Source organism: Oncorhynchus keta, chromosome 25, assembly GCF_023373465.1.
Source record: "Oncorhynchus keta strain PuntledgeMale-10-30-2019 chromosome 25, Oket_V2, whole genome shotgun sequence".
Lineage (NCBI taxonomy): Eukaryota > Metazoa > Chordata > Actinopteri > Salmoniformes > Salmonidae > Oncorhynchus > Oncorhynchus keta.
The window spans coordinates 50,843,731-50,860,843 of record NC_068445.1 but is presented as its reverse complement, the minus strand read 5'-3'; the positions used below and the strand labels follow the sequence as shown (position 1 = coordinate 50,860,843).

Sequence of the window (17,113 nt, the reverse complement as noted above, 5' to 3'; positions counted from 1 at the left end):
TAGTGAGAAGGAGAGATGTTAATTAAACTAATGTGTGATAGTGGGAAGGAGAGATGTTAATTAAACTAATGCGTGGTAGTGAGAAGGAGAGATGTTAATTAAACTAATGTGTGATAGTGAGAAGGAGAGGAGATGTTAATTAAACTAATGCGTGGTAGTGAGAAGGAGAGATGTTAATTAAACTAATGTGTGATAGTGGGAAGGAGAGATGTTAATTAAACTAATGTGTGATAGTGAGAAGGAGAGATGTTAATTAAACTAATGTGTGATAGTGAGAAGGAGAGGAGATGTTAATTAAACTAATGCGTGGTAGTGAGAAGGAGAGATGTTAATTAAACTAATGTGTGATAGTGGGAAGGAGAGATGTTAATTAAACTAATGTGTGATAGTGAGAAGGAGAGGAGATGTTAATTAAACTAATGTGTGATAGTGGGAAGGAGAGGAGATGTTAATTAAACTAATGCGTGGTAGTGAGAAGGAGAGGAGATGTTAATTAAACTAATGCGTGGTAGTGAGAAGGAGAGGAGATGTTAATTAAACTAATGTGTGATAGTGAGAAGGAGAGGAGATGTTAATTAAACTAATGTGTGATAGTGGGAAGGAGAGATGTTAATTAAACTAATGTGTGATAGTGAGAAGGAGAGATGTTAATTAAACTAATGCGTGATAGTAAGAAGGAGAGATGTTAATTAAACTAATGCGTGATAGTGGGAAGGAGAGGAGATGTTAATTAAACTAATGTGTGGTAGTGAGAAGGAGAGGAGATGTTAATTAAACTAATGTGTGGTAGTGAGAAGGAGAGGAGATGTTAATTAAACTAATGTGTGGTAGTGGGAAGGAGAGGAGATGTTAATTAAACTAATGTGTGGTAGTGAGAAGGAGAGGAGATGTTAATTAAACTAATGCGTGATAGTGAGAAGGAGAGATGTTAATTAAACTAATGTGTGGTAGTGAGAAGGAGAGTAGATGTTAATTAAACTAATGCGTGGTAGTGAGAAGGAGAGTAGATGTTAATTAAACTAATGCGTGGTAGTGAGAAGGAGAGGAGATGTTAATTAAACTAATGTGTGGTAGTGAGAAGGAGAGATGTTAATTAAACTAATGTGTGGTAGTGAGAAGGAGAGATGTTAATTAAACTAATGTGTGGTAGTGAGAAGGAGAGATGTTAATTAAACTAATGTGTGATAGTGAGAAGGAGAGATGTCATGTGGGAAAATAGCTTTTTTTCACTCTATCTGTCCAACTTATCACCTTATCGTCTCTAACATGTAAATAAAACACTATAAAGAGTTTATATAATGTGTCATTACATACCTATTTGAAGGTTTGTGTCGAATTTGAATCGGATTTTACGGACGGTGCAAGTGATCTTCAGAAGTAAACTTTTTTTTTTGAGAGTCGTGATCCCCTGCAGTGATGATGCAAAATATGACTAGGTATCCCCCCTTACCCCCGCCACTGTCCATTTTATTTATTTAACATTTTTACCCCCTTTTCTCCCCAATTTCGTGGTAGTTAGTATTTACTATCTTGTCTCATCGCTACAACTCCCGTACGGGCTCAGGAGAGACGAAGGTCGAAAGCCATGTGTCCTCCGAAACACAGCACAACCCAACCAGCCATACTGCTTCTTAATACAGCGCCATCCAACCCGGAAACCAGCCGCACCAATGTGTCGGAGGAAACACCGTGCACCTGGCAACCTTGATTAGCGCGCACTGCACCCGGCCCGCCACAGGAGTCGATGGTGCGCGATGAGACAAGGATATCCCTACCGGCCAAACCCTCCCTAACCCGGACGACGCTAGGCCAATTGTGCGTCGCCCCACCGACGTCGCGGTCGCGGCTGGCTGCGACAGAGCCTGGGCGCGAACCCAGAGTCTCTGGTGGCACAGCTAGCGCTGCGATGCATATGTATGGCTAAAATGGCTAAAACTCGATAGCTAGCTAACCAATAACTGTATTGATGTAATTGAGAGACAACAAGTGCAAATGTATTTATGTTTTCAATAAACATTGGAGGATATTTTCCATGTCAACAATCTACCCGTCTGTTTTTCCCCATGGTTACGCACGCCTCGGTTTTGTTTCTAAACAACCAACATGTCTACAGCAGAGAGGAATTGCAAAGAAATGTTGCTGAGCTAACATTAGTTTTGAGGTTGGTCTTACCAGCTTTGAGTAATGTCACGGTCCATCAGTTTCCGAGGTAGCAAGCCACTCCATTTCCACAGCCTTCATCCCCTTTTCAAAGACCAAACTTGTTTCTTTTCAACAGATAATTGCTGTCTGTCTGCTGTTGACGGCATAGCCCTTGGTGAAACTTTGTATTGTAGCTAATGTTGTCCATGCTTGTTGTGGCCATGACTGTCGGGTGATGAGGCTACGTTCTCACGTCATACTAGACCAGCAGCTGCCAGAGAAGCAACACTGGGGTTTAAAGTTGTCATCAAATTTTCAAAGAATTTAATTCTCTGATCCATTTATAGCTATTGTTACAGAACCAATTTACTGCGACATGTGTTTCCTGGTATGACTCTAGTTCCAATGCCTTTTGTTCTTCTCTTCTTCCCATAGAGAGAGGAGAGAGGTCTGTCAGCAGGGGTACTGAGGCCACGCCCCCATATGGCTATCAGCTGGACCTGGACTTCCTGAAGTATGTGGATGACATACAGCGTGGCAACACCATCAAGAGGCTGAACATCCAGCGGAAGTCCAGGCCTGTCCGGCCGACGGCGGAGGCCGTGCCCAGGGAGGTTACTCTGGTGGGGGCAGTGGGTACAGTGGGCAGGGCCAGGCTGAATGGACCTCCACAGGCTCCCTACCCTCCTCCAGTGAAGAGGCACAGCAGAGTCCCCTCTTCTACCCCTCCCCCCAGCCTCACCCTCCCCCCACCCTGATTTACCACGCCCATGCCCCTCTCCCTTCCTGTGAGACTCCCCCTCCCCTTCCTCCCCTACCCCCCGAGGGCTACCTGAGCGTCTCCGCCGAAGCCCCCCAACGGCCCCTTCTCCCGCCCCCCTCTCTGTGGGATCCTCCCCTCCTCAACCCCCAGGTTGAGAAGACCCTGATGGAGACGAGGAGGAGGTTAGAACAAGAGCGCCACCTCATGCAGCCCCCCTCCCCCTCCGAACCCCCTGGCCCTGCTCCTCGCCACCGCCTGGCCTCCTTCGGAGGGATGGGGGGGTCCAGCACCTCCCTGTTCTCCCCCCTGCTTCCCAACGGGGTGGAGGTAGTGGAGAGTACAACCCCTACTACACTTCCATGGGTTCCTCTATGCACCACAGCCCCATGTCCTCGGGCATGACCACGCCGGCCACCAACGTCTCTCCGCTCCACCTGCAGCACATCCGGGAGCAGATGGTGGTGGCACTGCGGAGGCTGAAGGAGCTAGAGGAGAAGGTGAGGACCATACCTGTCCTGCAGGTGAAGATAGCCGTGCTGCAGGAGGAGAAGAGACAGATGACCTGTCAGAAGAACCAAAGGCTGGGGGTGGGGGGCATAGTGGGGGGGGGGTTCAGGAAGAGGTCCTATAGCGTGGGCAGTGCTGACCAGTTGGCCGACCAGCTGGACCCCCAGACACATACCCTACAGACCCAGGAGCTGCACATCATGGAGCCAGAGGGCCAGGAGTGTCAGAGTACCAAGGGGATGGAGGAGTTCAGGAGGCTGGCTGCAGAGGTCCAAGCCCTGGGGGCAAACAGCCAGGATCAAGGGTCTCACCAGGCCAGGCGGACCCAGACCTCCCTTCCTCTCACCCACAATAACAACAACCAGCTCACCTCCACGGCGGTCGGCCCAGATGAGAACATGAACGACTCCACGGCGGTCGCCCAGAGGAAGTCGCCGGTGATGACGATGGTACAACAACGACGCTTCTACTGTGACGTCGGAATGGCGACGGAGCAGCGTGAGACTCGCAGTGCTGGGACGGGCGTGACAGAAGCCATGTTGGGCCTGACCAGCGAGGTGGAGGCAGAGCTAGACTCGCAGCAGCAGACCATCGAGGCCCTGAAGGAGAAGATCTACCGGCTAGAGGTGGACCTGAGAGAGACCACCCACCTGATGGAGATGTCCAAGCTGAAGCTAGAGCTGCAGGCCGCTGGGGGAGCCAATAAGAAGAGGGCTGATAAAGGCTGCCAGACGCGGCCAGACACCTACAGCATGGCCTGCCAGGCGCGGCCAGACACCCAGAGCACTGGCTCAGAGACCTGGAGAGTCCAGACACACAGCCAGGGAGTGGGGAACCATCTAGAGACCAGCCATGCCTCCACAGGGGAGACCCTCCACACTGTAGGGGTAGGGGTGTCCTGTCAACCCATCCTGAGACACACTGCTTCGGGTCCTGACCTGCCCATGGAGAGGTGGCTGGTGCAGGAGAGGGTAGAAGTGCAGGACCAGTGTGTGGGGAGGCAGTTGGAGGTGTGTGACCAGGGGGTGGGGGTGGAGGTGGGGCTGTGTGACCAGGGAATGAACACTGATGAGGAAGTCAACAGTCTAGAGCTGTGTCAGGCCCAGGAGATCGAGGCCAGGGAGAGGGAGAGCAGGTCGGTGGGCGTTGGGGAGTGTTCTAGAGACGTCACTGTCTCTCCCATCAGACAGCTGGTTACCACGGGGACTAACCCTGTCCTGGGCACCACCACGGACTCTGCTGTCATGGTAACCCCAGACACAGCCTCCCAACACACCAGCACCCTACTGGAGACCGCTAGCCAACACACCAACACAGAGACAGTGGTGCTAGCTGATGGCTGTACCAACACCCCCCTGCTTCACACGGCTGAGAAACACACCAGCACGCTAGCCAATCACACAAGGACTGTCGCTGTGGGCGAGGGGCTGATCAAAGACCCACAGACCAAAACCAGGTAATTTTTCTATTAGATTAATTTAACCATTTAACAACACAATTTAACCACGTGGATATAATACAATACATTTAAATGTTTTTTGAACACATAAAAGTTGAAAAGAATGTTTCTATTGTGGTCGTCGTTAGGTCTGTTGCCGTGGGAAACACAGCGGAGCGCGACGGTGGTCCAGAGGAGGCATGGTCGGCCCAGACCAAAGAGGTGGGCGTCGGCCTGGTCGGCATCCACACTAACTTCCTGGTCGGCCTGAAGACTCGGAACATTGCATGTGGCCCCTCCCACCTGGATGGAACCGCTGTTACCCAGGAGACCATTGCAGTGACTACTGTTGTACCACCTCAGGCCCAGGCCATACCACCGCCCCAGCAGGTGGAGGGGGGGGCAGGACTAGACCACTACATAGAGAGGCTTCAGAAGCTACTTCAGGAACAACAGATGCTGTTGACTGAGAACTACAGTGAGCTAGCGGATGCTTTCGGACAGCCCTGCTCTTCTCAGTTCACCCACTTTGGTTCTATCAACAGCCAGCTGGTCAACACTCTGACTTCTATCAGCTCTGTCATGAAGCATGGTAGTGCTGAGGATCTGAGAACACAGCGAGAGAGCAGCAGCACCACGACAGGTAGGCCACACAGAATATCTAATAGGTTGAGTCATTACACCAGACAGACCATTTATCTACTGTTAGCCTGCTCCCTTCTCAGTCGGGTTGAGCTGAAAGAGGAACACAGTCACGTTGTAACATTACTGCTGAACTTTATAAATGCTATTTCATGTTTTAGTAGGTTTATGTTTAGGTTAAGAATTGTTACAGGAACAGCCACAACATTTAGCAGACACTTATCCAGAGCAACCTACAGTAGTGAATGCATTTTCATACTGATCCCCCGTGGGAATCGAACCCACAACCCAGACAGTATCACATCAGAAAACATTACTGTGCCTCACCAGACACACAGTGACAGTTTGTTATCAACAGAGTTTGTCTTTTTATGAATCACGTGTCATTAGCTGCTGACAAGGCAGTTCAGCAAAAACTTTAAGGCCGTTCTCAAAAGATGTTTAAAAGTTCCTTCTGTAAATACATTCACTTAATATCAAACTTGTGTGCATCCTCAGAATAAAATAGTTCAACTACCACACATCTACAGTACAGAAAAATCCATGTAGCTGACCATGATTGCTGAGATAATAGTGGGCTTATGTGTATGTGTGGCAGGTTTTTAAGGCCTCCAGCTGTCTGTGTTTGTGTTGCTTCCACAGTCCCCGTGTCTGTTCAATAAGGGTAACAAGGCCTTATCAGCTTTTATCTAATCTAATTCTACCTGTGGCTGTATCAGTTATCTCCAGAGCCCCTGTGTCTGTGTAGCAGGGAATCCAGAGTTCCATGTAGTGTAACAAGGCCTCTATGTAGTACTGTGGAATAGCTAGTTCCATGTAGTCATGGCTCTGTGTCTGTGGAATAGAGTTCCATGTAGTCGGTGTGGCTCAATGTAGTAGCCCCTGTGTCGGTGTGGAATAGAGTTCCATGTAGTCATGGCTCTATGTAGGGTACTGTGGAATAGAGTTCCATGTAGTCATGGCTCTATGTAGTACTGTGGAATAGAGTTCCATGTAGTCCTGTGCTCTATGTAGTACTGTGGAATAGAGTTCCATGTAGTCATGGCTCTATGTAGTACTGTGGAATAGAGTTCCATGTAGTCGTGGCTCTATGTAGTACTGTGGAATAGAGTTCCATGTAGTCATGGCTCTATGTAGTACTGTGGAATAGAGTTCCATGTAGTCATGGCTCTATGTAGTACTGTGGAATAGAGTTCCATGTAGTCGTGGCTCTATGTAGTACTGTGGAATAGAGTTCCATGTAGTCGTGGCTCTATGTAGTACTGTGGAATAGAGTTCCATGTAGTCGTGGCTCTATGTAGTACTGTGGAATAGAGTTCCATGTAGTCGTGGCTCTATGTAGTACTGTGGAATAGAGTTCCATGTAGTCATGGCTCTATGTAGTACTGTGGAATAGAGTTCCATGTAGTCATGGCTCTATGTAGTACTGTGGAATAGAGTTCCATGTAGTCATGGCTCTATGTAGTACTGTGGAATAGAGTTCCATGTAGTCATGGCTCTATGTAGTACTGTGGAATAGAGTTCCATGTAGTCATGGCTCTATGTAGTACTGTGGAATAGAGTTCCATGTAGTCATGGATCTATGTAGTACTGTGGAATAGAGTTCCATGTAGTCGTGGATCTATGTAGTACTGTGGAATAGAGTTCCATGTAGTCATGGATCTATGTAGTACTGTGGAATAGAGTTCCATGTAGTCATGGATCTATGTTGTACTGTGGAATAGAGTTCCATGTAGTCATGTCTCTATGTAGTACTGTGGAATAGAGTTCCATGTAGTCATGGATCTATGTAGTACTGTGGAATAGAGTTCCATGTAGTCGTGGATCTATGTAGTACTGTGGAATAGAGTTCCATGTAGTCGAGGCTCTATGTAGTACTGTGGAATAGAGTTCCATGTAGTCGAGGCTCTATGTAGTACTGTGGAATAGAGTTCCATGTAGTCATGGCTCTATGTAGTACTGTGGAATAGAGTTCCATGTAGTCGTGGCTCTATGTAGTACTGTGGAATAGAGTTCCATGTAGTCGTGGCTCTATGTAGTACTGTGGAATAGAGTTCCATGTAGTCATGGCTCTATGTAGTACTGTGGAATAGAGTTCCATGTAGTCGTGGCTCTATGTAGTACTGTGGAATAGAGTTCCATGTAGTCGTGGCTCTATGTAGTACTGTGGAATAGAGTTCCATGTAGTCGTGGCTCTATGTAGTACTGTGGAATAGAGTTCCATGTAGTCGTGGCTCTATGTAGTACTGTGGAATAGAGTTCCATGTAGTCGTGGCTCTATGTAGTACTGTGGAATAGAGTTCCATGTAGTTGTGGCTCTATGTAGTACTGTGGAATAGAGTTCCATGTAGTCGTGGCTCTATGTAGTACTGTGGAATAGAGTTCCATGTAGTCGTGGCTCTATGTAGTACTGTGGAATAGAGTTCCATGTAGTCGTGGCTCTATGTAGTACTGTGGAATAGAGTTCCATGTAGTCGTGGCTCTATGTAGTACTGTGGAATAGAGTTCCATGTAGTCGTGGCTCTATGTAGTACTGTGCACCTCCCATAGTCTGTTCTGGACTTGGGGACTGTGAAGAGACCTCCTGTGGCATGTATTGTGGGATATGTATGGGTGTCTGTGCTGTGTGACAGTAGTTTAAACAGACAGCTCGGTACATTCAGCATGTCACTTCTCACAAATACAAGTAGTTATCAAGTAAATCGCTCTTCCACTTTGAGCCAGGAGAGATTGACATGCATATTATTAATATTAGCTCTCTGTGTACATCCAAGTGCCAACCGTGCCTCCATGTTCTGAGACAATTGTAATTTTCCTAAGTTCCTCTTTGTTGCACCTGACCACACGACTGAACAGTAGTCCAGGTGTGACAAAACTAGGGTGTGCTAAGAAGGTATAAACTAGGGCCTGTAGGATCTGCCTTGTTGATAGTGTTGTTAAGAAGGTAGAAACTAGGGCCTGTAGGATCTGCCTTGTTGATAGTGTTGTTAAGAAGGTAGAAACTAGGGCCTGTAGGACCTGCCTTGTTGATAGTGCTGTTAAGAAGGTAGAAACTAGGGCCTGTAGGACCTGCCTTGTTGATAGTGTTGTTAAGAAGGTAGAAACTAGGGCCTGTAGGATCTGCCTTGTTGATAGTGTTGTTAAGAAGGTAGACACTAGGACCTGCCTTGTTGATAGTGTTGTTAAGAAGGTAGAAACTAGGGCCTTTAGGACCTGCCTTGTTGATAGTGTTGTTAAGAAGGTAGAAACTAGGGCCTGTGGGACCTGCTTGTTTAGTTGTTAAGAAGGTGAATCCTCAACCTTGTTGATAGTTTCTAAAGACTGGTGAAACATCCAGTGGAAGCTTGTTGATAGGAACTGCAAGAAGGTCCCTTAGAAATCTGGATAGTGCTGTTAAGAAGGTAGAAAGGCCATTGAAAAGGAGTGACCTGATAAAAAATAAAACTGAATGGTTTCTCCTCCTTGTTGATAGCCTGTTAAAAGGTAGAAGTTATGTCGGACCTGCCAGTTTTAGAAACTTGTTGATAGTGTTGTTAAGAAGGTTTTAGGACCTGCCTTGTTGATAGTGTTGTTAAGAAGGTCCAAATAGAATAGGATGCATTGTTGATAGTGTTGTTAAGGAAATGGGCCTGTAGGCATGCCTTGTTGATAGTGTTGTTAAGAAGGTAGAAACTAGGGCCTGTCGGACCTGCCTTGTTGATAGTGTTGTTAAAAGGTAGAAACTAGAACCTGTAGGACCTGCCTTGTTGATAGTGTTGTTAAGAAGGTAGAAACTACAGGACCTGCCTTTTATAGTGTTAAAGAAATCAAATCAAATCAAATATAATTTTATGTTAAGAAGGTAGAAATGGTTACCTGCCTTGTTAATGTTGAGAAGGTAGAAATAGAACTTGTAGGACCTTCTTGTTGACAAGTGTTGTTAAGAAGTAAGACTAACAATTCCAAAACTACTGTCTTATATGTAAGACCTGCCTTGTTGATAGTATGTAAGAAGGTAGAAACTGATGGGCCTGAGGACATGCCTTGTTGATGTGTTGTTAAGAAGGTAGAAACATAGGGCCTTTAGATGAGTTGATAGTGCAAAGTAAACAAAGCCTTGGCATAGTTAAAAGGTGAAACTAGCCTGAGGACATGCCTTGTTGATAGTGTTGTTATGAAGGTAGAAACTAGGGCAGTCGACCTGCCTTGATGATAGTGTTGTTAGAAGTAGAAATAGGGCCTGTAGGATCTGCCTTGTTGATAGTGTTGTTAAGAAGGTAGAAACTAGGACCTGTGGGACCTGCCTTGTTGATAGTGAATCCTCAACCAATTTCTAAAGACTGGTGACATCCAGTGGAAGCGTTAGGAACTGCAGGAAGGTCCCTTAGAAATCTGTATTCCCAATGAAAATGCATTGAAAAGAGAGAGACCTCAAAAAAATAAATCTGAATGGTTTCTCCTCCTGGTTTCACCTGCTAAATAAGTTATGTTATACTCACAGACATGATTCAAACAGTTTTAGAAACTTCATAGTGTTTTCTATCCAAATAAATATGCATATCTTATCTTCTGGGGATGAGTAGCAGGCAGTTGAATTTGGACATGCATTTCATCCAGACGTGAAAATACTGCCCCCTGTCACCAAGAAGTTAAGCAGTGTTGAGGAGGAGTGAACTACTGGAACTACACACTACTGTTTTACCATGTAGCTAACTACTGGAACTACACACTACTGTTTTACCATGTAGCGGTGTAGCTAACTACTGGAACAACACACTACTGTTTTACCATGTAGCGGTGTAGCTAACTACTGGAACTACACACTACTGTTTTACCATGTAGCGGTGTAGCTAACTACTGGAACTACACACTACTGTTATACCATGTAGCTAACTACTGGAACTACACACTACTGTTTTACCATGTAGCGGTGTAGCTAACTACTGGAACTACACACTACTGTTTTACCATGTAGCGGTGTAGCTAACTACTGGAACTACACACTACTGTTTTACCATGTAGCGGTGTAGCTAACTACTGGAACTACACACTACTGTTTTACCATGTAGCTGTGTAGCTAACTACTGGAACTACACACTACTGTTTTACCATGTAGCGGTGTAGCTAACTACTGGAACTACACACTACTGTTTTACCATGTAGCGGTGTAGCTAACTACTGGAACTACACACTACTGTTTTACCATGTAGCTAACTACTGGAACTACACACTACTGTTTTACCATGTAGCGGTGTAGCTAACTACTGGAACTACACACTACTGTTTCACCATGTAGCTAACTACTGGAACAACACACTACTGTTTTACCATGTAGCGGTGTAGCTAACTACTGGAACTACACACTACTGTTTTACCGTGTAGCTAACTACTGGAACTACACACTACTGTTTTACCATGTAGCTAACTACTGGAACTACACACTACTGTTTTACCATGTAGCGGTGTAGCTAACTACTGGAACTACACACTACTGTTTTACCATGTAGCGGTGTAGCTAACTACTGGAACTACACACTAATGTTTTACCATGTAGCTAACTACTGGAACTACACACTACTGTTTTACCATGTAGCGGTGTAGCTAACTACTGGGACTACACACTACTGTTTTACCATGTGGTTTACCAGCGGTGTAGCTAACTACTGGGACTACATACTATTGTTTTTTTACAAAAATAAAAGTGTGTTAAGTTGGCAAGAATTTCCTAAGAATCCTAATTCTCACTTGAATCTCTTATCAGAGAGCAAGAACCTCTGTGGGGAAACCGACAGGGGGAGAAGGGTGTGCATCTGCAGGAACCCCTTTTTATACTCTCTTATCAGACAAAATGAAAACATGTTTTTCAAAATGTTTGCACATTTATTGATAATGAAATACTGAAACGTCTCATTTACATACGTTTTCACACCCCTGAGTCAGTACTTTATAGAAACACATTTGGCGGCAATTACAACTTTGTCTATATCAACTTTGAACACCTGGATTTGGGGATTTTCTCCCTTTCTTCCTTGCAGATTTTCTCAAGCTCTTTTAAATTAGACGGGGAGCGACAACCATCTTCAAATCTTTTCCATAGATTTCCAATGGGATTCAAGTCTGAGCTTTAGCTGGGCCACTCAGAGTTTCACATTGTTGTTCTGAAGCCATTCCAGCATTGCTTTGACTGTATACTTGGAGTCATTGTCCTGTTGGAATGTTAATCGTCACCCCAGTCTATTGTCATTTGCACTCTGAAGCAGGTGCCCAACAAGGATCTGCCTGTATTTGGCTCCATTCATTGTTCCCTCTATCCTCACCAGTCTCCCAGTCCCTGCCACTGAGAAGCATCCCCCATAGCATGATGCTGCCACCACCATGTTGAGGGATAGTGATGAGCTGTGCCTGGTTTTCTCTAGACACAGCACTTTGAGTCCAGAATGGTGAAGTGCTGTAGAGATTGTTGTCATTCTGCCAGGTTCTCCCATTTCAGCCAAGATGTAGTTCTGTCAGTGTGGTCATGGGCTTCTTGGTCACCTCCCGAACCGCCATTCTTTCCCGGTTGCTCAGTTTGGTTGGACAGACAGTTTTAAGCGTCTGGTATTTTTTTTACGTTTCCCAATGAACACCACTGTGGAAACTTTCAACACTGTAGGAATTGTTTTATACCCTTCCCCAGATATATGCGTCATCGCAATTCTATCTCGGAGATCGACAGACACTTCATGGTATAGTTTCTGTCAACCATGGGACCTTATATAGACAGGTGTGTTTCTTTATAAATCATGTCCAAACAATTGAATTGGCCACAGGTGGACTCCAATCAAGTTGTAAACTATGAAATAACACATATGGAATCATGTACTAACCAAAAAAGTGTTAAACCTTTGGATGCCATCTCCCATAGTGCCCTTCGTTTTGTTACAGGTGTGTGATACTAATCACTGCATCCTGTATCAAAAGGTTGGCAGGACTTCGCTAAAGACACAGATCTCGACATTAGTTTAGAGTTTTTTTATTTAACCTTTATTTAACTAGGCAAGTCAGTTTTATTTTCAATGATGGCCTAGGAACAGTGGGTTTAAATGCCTGTTCAGGGGCAGAATGACAGATTTGTACCTTGTCAGCTCGGGGGTTTGAACTTGCAACCTTCTGGTTACTAGTCCAACGCTCTAACCACTAGGCTACCCTGGAGACTTTGTTTATTGTTTATTTTAGTGTTTGTTATTTTGTTTTTTACCCCTTTTTCTCCCCAATTTTGTGGTATCCAATTTGTATCCAGTCTTGTCTCATCGCTGCAACTCCCGTACGGACTCGGGAGAGGTGAAGGTTGAGAGCCGTGCGTCCTCCGAAACACAATCCAACCAAGCCACACTGCTTCTTGACACAATGCCCGCTAAACCCTTCGGAAGCCAGCCGCACCAATGTGTCGTAGAAAACACCGTACACCTGGCGACCGTGTCAGCGTGCACTGCGCCCGGCCCGGCCCGCCACAAGAGTCGCTAGTGCGCGATGGGACAAGGATATCCCTGCCGGCCAAACCCTCCCCTAACCCGGACAATGCTGGGACAAACCCTCCCCTAACCCGGACAATGCTGGGACAAACCCTCCCCTAACCCGGACAGTGCTGGGACAAACCCTCCCCTAACCCGGACAGTGCTGGGACAAACCATCCCCTAACCCGGACAGTGCTGGGACAAACCCTCCCCTAACCCGGACAATGCTGGGACAAACCCTCCCCTAACCCGGACAATGCTGGGCCAATTGTGCGGCGCCTCATGGGTCTCCCGGTCGTGGCCGGCTGTGACACATCCTGGGATCGAAAACGGGTCTGTAGTGACGCCTCAAGCCCTGCAACGCAGTGCCTTTGTCCCAAACACCTGGTGCACCTGTGTAATGATCATGTGGTTTAGTCAGCTTCTTTATATGCCACACCTGTCAGGTGTTACAAATGCCCTGGACCCCTAACCCGGACAGTGCTGTGGACAATGTTGTATTATACAGGGCGCCTAACCCGTTCAACAGTGCTGGGACAAATATCCTTGTTTTTTAAATATGTTTTTTTGTCCATTAAAATAACCCAGAAATACAGTGCTGGGAAAACCCTAGTTAACCCGGATTTTTTTCAGAATATTTACATTTTTTTTTTTGGGACAAACCAGATGCCCCTAACCCAAGATAAAGCAAACAGTGCTGGGACAAACAACAACACAGAGTTACACATAAACAAACGTACAGTTAATAACACAAAATAAAATAGAAAAATCTATTTACAGTGTGTGCAAATGTAGGAAGAGTAGGGAGGTAAGGCAATAAATAGTTAGACCCTAGAGGTGAAAATAATTACAATTTAGCATTAACACTGGAGTGATAGATGTGCAGGTGATGATGTGCAAGTGAGGTTGTATCTCTGGATAAGCTGGTTATAATGGGTGAGGTCACCGCATGTGTGGGAGGTGGGATAAAGGAGGTATCAGAGGTATGAAGAGTGGAACTAGGGGCTCCACTGTGAACTAAAACAATGATAACTAACCTGAACAACAGTATACAAGGCATATTGACATATGAGAGAGACAGACAGCGAGGCATAAAGTAATCACGGGTGTTGATTGGGAGAGCTAGCTAAGACGACAACAACAGGTAAAATGGCGATGACTGGGCAGAGAGGGTCGGTTAACACACTGAGTTCGCGGCCCAGCAGATTATTATTCTTTATTAAGAGGGCCTGTCTCTGTGGGGGTGCCACAGGGTTCAATTCTCGGGCCGACTATTTTCTCTGTATATATCAATGATGTCGCTCTTGCTGCGGGTGATTCCCTGATCCACCTCTACGCAGACGACACCATTCTGTATATATCTGGCCCTTCTTTGGACACTGTGCTAACTAACCTCCAAACGAGCTTCAACGATTGCTGCCCGCACCCTCCCGCCCGACTAGCATCACCACCTTGGACGGTTCCGACCTAGAATATGTGGACAACTGTAGCTCAGTTGGTAGAGCATGGCGCTTTAACGCCAGGGTAGTGGGTTCAATTCCGGGACCACCATACGTAGAATGTATGCACACATGACTGTAACGCTTTGGATAAAACTAAATGGCATATATTATTATTATTATTATTATTATTATTATTATTATTATATTATTATTAATACCTAGGTGTCTGGCTAGACTGTAACTCTCCTTCCAGACTCATTTTAAGCATCTCCAATCAAATGTTTTATCTAGAATCGGCTTTCTATTTCGCAACAATCTTCCTTCACTCACGCCGCCAAACTTACCCTAGTAAAACTGACTATCCTACCGATCCTCGACTTCGGCGATGTCATCTACAAAATAGCTTCCAACACTCTACTCAGCAAACTGGATGCAAGTCTATCACAGTGCATTCCATTTTGTTACCAAATCACCTTATACTACCCACCACTACGACCTGTATGCTCTAGTCGGCTGGCCCTCGCTACATATTCGTCATCCATTGTGTTACCAAATCACCTTATACCACCCACCACTGCAACCTGTATGCTCTAGTCGGCTGGCTTCATATTCGTCACCAGACCCACTGGCTCCAGGTAAAGTCTATGCTAGGTAAAGCTCCGCATTATCTCAGCTCACTGGTAACGATAACAACACCCACCCGTAGCACACGTTCCAGCAGGTGTATCTCACTGATCATCCCCAAAGCCAACACCTCATTTGGCCGCCTTTCCTTCCAGTTCTCTGCTGCCAGTGATTGGAACGAATTGCAAAAATCGCTGAAGTTGGAGACTTTTATTCCCTCACCAACTTTAAACATCAACTATGCAGCTAACCGATCGCTGCAGCTGTACATAGTCCATCTGTAAATAGCCCATCCAGTCTACCTACCTCATCTCCATTGTTTTTATTTTGTTGACTTTGCTGCTCTTTTGCACACCAGTATCTCTACTTGCACATCATCATCTGCTCATTTATCACTCCAGTGTTAATCTGATAAATTGTAATTATTCGCTCCTATGGCCTATTTATTGCCTACCTCCTCATGCCTTTTGCACACACTGTATATAGACTTTATTTTTTCTACTGTGTCATTGATTTGTTTGTGTTATTGGCTTGTTTATTGTTTACTCCATATGTAACTCTGTGTTGTCTGTTCACACTGCTTTGCTTTATCTTGGCCAGGTCGTAGTTGTAAATGAGAACTTGTTCTCAACTGGCCTACCTGGTTAAATAAAATAAACACTGAACTCTATCTGAGAAGTAGTTGGTGAACCAGGCGAGGCAATCATTTGAGAAGCCAAGGCTATTAAGTCTGCTGATAAGAATGCAGTGATTGACAGAGTCGAAGGCCTTGGCCAGGTCGATGAAGACGGCTGCACAGTACTGTCTTTTATCAATTGCGGTTACGATATTGTTTCGGGTTCGATTACAGGCTCAAAATGGCCATTAACAAATAACTTTCTTCTGAAACTCGTCAGTCTGTTCTTCTTCTGAGAAATGTAGGCTTTTCCATGTGAGATATTGCCAAGAAACTGAAGATCTGTGTGGAGTTGGTCCCCCCTTTGCTGCAATAATAACCTCCACTCTTCTGGGAAGGCGTTCCAATAGATGTTGGAACATTGCTTCGGGGACTTGCTTCTATTCATCCACAAGAGCATTAGTGAGGTCGGACACTGATGTTGGGCGGTTAGGCCTGGCTCGCAGTCTGCATTCCAATTAATCTAAAGGTGGGGTTGAGGTCAGGGTTCTGTACAGGCCTGTCAAGTTCTACCACACTGACCTCGATTTGTCATGCTGAAACAGGAAAGAGCCTTTCCCAAACTGTTGCCACAAAGATGGAAGCACAGAATCGTCTAGAATGTCATTGTATGCTGAAGCGTTAAGATTTCCCTTCACTGGAACTAAGGGGCCTGAACCATGAAAAACAGCCCCAGACCATTATTCCTCATCCACCAAAATCTACAGTTGGCTCAATGCCTTTGGGCAGGTAGCATTCTCCTGGAATCCGCCAATCCCAGATTCGTATGTCGGACTGCCAGATGGTGAAGAGTAATTCATCACTCCAGAGAATGCGTTACCACTGCTCCAGAGTCTAATGGCACCGAGCTTTACACCACTCCAGCCGCCGCTTGGCATTGCGCATGGTGATCTTCGGTTTGTTGTGCAGCTGCTAGGCCATGGAAACCCATCCATGAAGGTCCTGACAAACAGTGCTTGTGCTGACGTTGTTTCCGGAGGAAGTTTGGAACACGGTTCAGCACTCGGCTGCACTGTTCTGTGAGCTTGTGTGGTCTACCACTTCGTGACTGAGCCGTTGTTGCTCCTAGACGTTTCCACTTCACAATGACAGCACTTACAGTTGACCGGGGCAGCTCTAGCAGGGCAGAAATTTGACAAACTGACTTGTTGGAAATGTGGCATCCTGTGATGGTGCCATGTTGAGTAAGGCCATTCTGCCAATGTTTGTCTATGGAGATTGCATCGCTGTGCGCTAGATTTTATAGGCCTGTCGGCCACAGATGTGGCTGAAATTATAATCCACTAATTTGAAGGGGTGTCCACATACTTTTGTACAAGCCAAACAAGCTACTGCCACCTTGTGTTCTGGGGTATTTTGACACTATTGGATCAGTGAGGTATCTGTGATATATGAACAAACATAAAG

At 45.7% G+C, this 17,113-nt stretch overlaps 1 protein-coding gene across 1 annotated transcript in view; it reads left to right on the top strand.

Moving 5' to 3' along the window:
• Positions 1-17,113, top strand: part of kank1a (KN motif and ankyrin repeat domains 1a) — a 182,732-nt gene that overhangs the window by 127,086 nt on the left and 38,533 nt on the right. The window contains 4 exon segments of the mRNA XM_052479940.1: positions 2,578-2,756; positions 2,792-3,209; positions 3,212-4,868; positions 5,000-5,493. Coding sequence (XP_052335900.1) covers positions 2,578-2,756; positions 2,792-3,209; positions 3,212-4,868; positions 5,000-5,493 — 2,748 coding nt within the window.